This window comes from Echinops telfairi, unplaced genomic scaffold (assembly GCF_000313985.2).
Source record: "Echinops telfairi isolate 266 unplaced genomic scaffold, ASM31398v2 ScPeMD7_17;HRSCAF=63, whole genome shotgun sequence".
NCBI classification, from domain to species: Eukaryota; Metazoa; Chordata; class Mammalia; order Afrosoricida; family Tenrecidae; genus Echinops; species Echinops telfairi.
The window spans coordinates 4,916,071-4,919,520 of NW_022103914.1; the positions used below are offsets into that span (position 1 = coordinate 4,916,071).

A 3,450-nucleotide genomic window follows, 5' to 3' on the forward strand; every position below is an offset into this window, starting at 1 on the left:
GGCCTCAGCTACCAGAAAAAGCTGACTAATCGACTGTTGGTGTCATTGATGCCCTTGCAGGAGAGAACACTGGCAGCTGCTGGGTAATTTGAAGACCACTGTTGAAGGGTTGGTGTCAACCAACAGCCCCAACGTCTGGTCCAAGTATGGTGGCCTGGAGCGGCTCTGCAGGGACATGCAGAACATCCTCTATCATGGGCTCATTCATGACCAGGTATGCAGAACCCTTCTTTTCCACCAAATTGGCTGAATCCCGTGTTAGGAAAAACCAGCTGTGGTAAATGGGTTTGCAGGAGGGAGATGAAGGCTGCCAGACTATGAGCCCTTGAGGGAAGGGTTGTATCTTCAGATTTTTATTTTATTTTTTGTAACGCGGAGCATTTTGATTAGTCCTTGGTGTACCATTGATGACTAAGGCTAATGGATCACTGGGACAGCAAATCAGCCATGAGATGTTAGGGCAGTGAATTGGCATCCGAATGTTACCCCAACAAATGGCCACAGAATGTGTGGTTTAACATCACACAGACATATTGTCTTATTGTTATATTGTAACTAATATCATATTATTCGTAGCAGACATCAGAAGTGTAAAATGGGGTTCACTAGGTCCAAACTAAGTTTTGGCGGGCTGCACTTTCCTAAAGACCCTTGGCTGCATTCCTTGCATTCCTCGGCCTGTGACCCTTGTAAAAGCCTTCAGCCTAGCATCTTCACATCTCGCACATCACCTTCTGTCCTTCTGATCTCCTGCTTTTCTCATTAGGAGCCCTGTCACTAAAGCAGCAGACACCTCCCCATAACTTAGGACAACTCCTCCCCTGCCCCCCCAAAGTCCAATTAATCACACTGCAAAGTTCCTTTTGCCATATAAATTAATATTGATAGGTACCACAGTCAGTAAACTCTTTTGTATCTTATTTTTGGCTTAAAACCATTCTACTTCACAAGTAGGTAGACTAAATGACGAAAAAAATTCAAAGCAAAGCTGTGTTCACTTGGTCCCTGGCTTTCATCCAGGAAATGTTTCTGCAAAACAGGAAGGTAAAACACCATATGCTCAATTCAGTTTCCCCTTTGGGGAAACCCTTTTGCCTAGAAGCCACTGTGATCCACTCCCAAAACCTCACATCCGCTGCCATCAAGTTGATGGTAACTCTTAGGGACCCTATAGGTGAGGGTAGAACTGCCCCCGTGAGTTTCCCAGACTGTAACTCTTTATGGGAGTAGAAAGCCTGCCTTTCTCCCTCAGAGCAACTGGTAGTTTTGAACTTCAAACCTTGTGGATTGTAGCCCAATACATAACTATGCCACCAGGGCGCCTCAGGTCATGGTTAAGAATAATCAAATTGCCTGGGTAAAAATCTAGCTCCTTCGTTTACTAGCTGGGTCACCGTGGATAAGATACTTAATCTCTGTGTGTTTTAGTTTCCTCACCAATAAAACAAAGTAGATAATAGCTTCTATCTTCCTTCTCAGGCAGTTGTGAGGAATAAATGAGTTAATGGCTATCAAGCACTTAGAGTACAGCAAGAGCTACCCATGTGTACTTGCTGCTGTGATGTGGGAAGGAAGAGAGGATAATGCTGATGAAGCATGGAACATTTGCTTTCAGGAGCCTTTGAGCATCACTTTGTAGAAGGCTGGATTATGCCTGTGAATGGTAGTCTTAGTTACAATGTGAATTGTTTAATATAAACTTTAGGATGCTAAATTCCTTTTAAAAATATATCCCCAAATATTCTTAGCTTAGAATATTGGTAATGAGTGGAATCAAGTAATTTCCACAGTGGATTTTGTTTGTTTGTTGTTTTACTGACTTTTGGCAGTTACTCCTTTGGGAGTGCTTTTAATTAAAATAAGGTTTGGTTCTGGATAAAATTGTCAAGTGTCGTTGAGGTCTGGTCTCCTACTTTTTAAACATCAGCCCTCACACTAACATATGTAATCATGTGCTCTCAAACACTCAATGCTTCTCCCATGCCAGGAACAGTATTCTAACCCAGAATTCCTTTCTCATAAACTGGCTTGCCTTTCTTTTTCCTCCCAAATCATTCTCAGCTAAGCATAATGTGGGAAAAGATCTAATCCACTCATTGGTGTTAAAGTATTCACAGCCTAAGGATTTAGTATGCTGTCTTCCCTCCTAGAAATAAGTCTTTGCCTCTGATATTTTCAGAACTGAGTAGGAAGGCTGCCTTAGGCTACATTTTCTTTATTGAGTATATCATAGCCGGATAGATGTGATGCTGGCTTAAATAGGCTTGAAGCTAGCAGGAAAACACAAAACCTTTTACTCTTGAAAGAACTGAGTTATTCTTGGTGGTCATCATTATTAAAACACTATCCTAGGAATTGGGGGGCAGCGCTGTTAAATAGACTGCCAGAGGTATTTGGAATCCAACGAAACCTGGATTGAAACCCACGCTCATCACCCGGGTCCTCGTGAACCAAAAAGAAACAGTAATTGAAACGATGGGCTCTTCAGTCAGACTGGTCATCTTTGCGCCTCAGCCCACTGCTAACTATGCGGTGTTGGACAATCGCGCAACCCTGTGTGCTTCGGTTTCCTCGTTTGTAAAACGAGAGAACCGTGGCCTTCATTTCATAGACCGTGGCCTTCATTTCATACGGCAGTTGTTCGAATTAAATGAGATGATGTCTGAAAAGTACCGGATGACACAGTAAGTTGTCCGTCATCATTCAAAACCCAAACCAAACCAGTGGCTGTGCGGCAGCTCCCCTCCGGGCGGGCGGGAGAGCAGGACGGTGCCCCACAGGGTGTCAGTGACTACGGTTTTTGGAAGCAGTTCTCCTGGCTCTTTTCTTTTTTTCTTTCTTTTTTTGCTTTAATACAAGTCTATTCCACATACCAAATGTGAAATTCAAATATAACTGACATGTTCTATTTTATTTGGCAACCTTATTTCCAGGGAACTTACTTTCTGCTGCTGTTGTTAGGTGCCATCACATTGGTGCTGGCTCGTAGCAACCTTCCTTCGTACAACAGAATGAAACACCATCTGGCCTTGTGCCATCCTCACAGTGATTGTTTCTGTTGTTCTTTTGTTTCAGCCCATTGTTGCAGCCACTGTGCCGATCCATCTTGTCCAGGGTCTTTCTCTTTTTAGCTGTCCCTCTGATTTACCAAGCATGGTGTCCTGACTCAGGGATTGATCTCTCCCAATAACATGTCCAAAGTGCATAAGACAAAGTCTTGCCATCCTTACCTCTCAGAAGCATTCCGGCTGTGCATATTCCAAGACAGTTGTTTTTTCTTTTGACAGTCTATGGTCCTTTCAGTATTCTTCACCAGCACTGTAATTCAGCTGCACCAATCCTTTGGTCTCTCTTTTTAGTGTAGAATGCTCACATGCATGTAAGATGACTGAAAAAACCATAGTGTAGGTCAAGTGCACCTTAGTCCTCAAAGTAGCCTCCCTGCTTTTT

General features: G+C 43.2%; 1 protein-coding gene across 1 annotated transcript in view; it reads left to right on the forward strand.

The window, feature by feature from the left end:
• The first annotated feature begins 75 nt into the window (after positions 1-75).
• RUBCN (rubicon autophagy regulator) overlaps positions 76-3,450 on the forward strand; it is a 43,638-nt gene continuing 40,263 nt past the window's right edge. Inside the window, exon 1 of the mRNA XM_045287604.1 lies at positions 76-214. Within this exon, the coding sequence (XP_045143539.1) occupies positions 176-214 (39 nt within the window). The 5' untranslated portion in view covers positions 76-175. The remainder of the gene's footprint in view (positions 215-3,450) is intronic.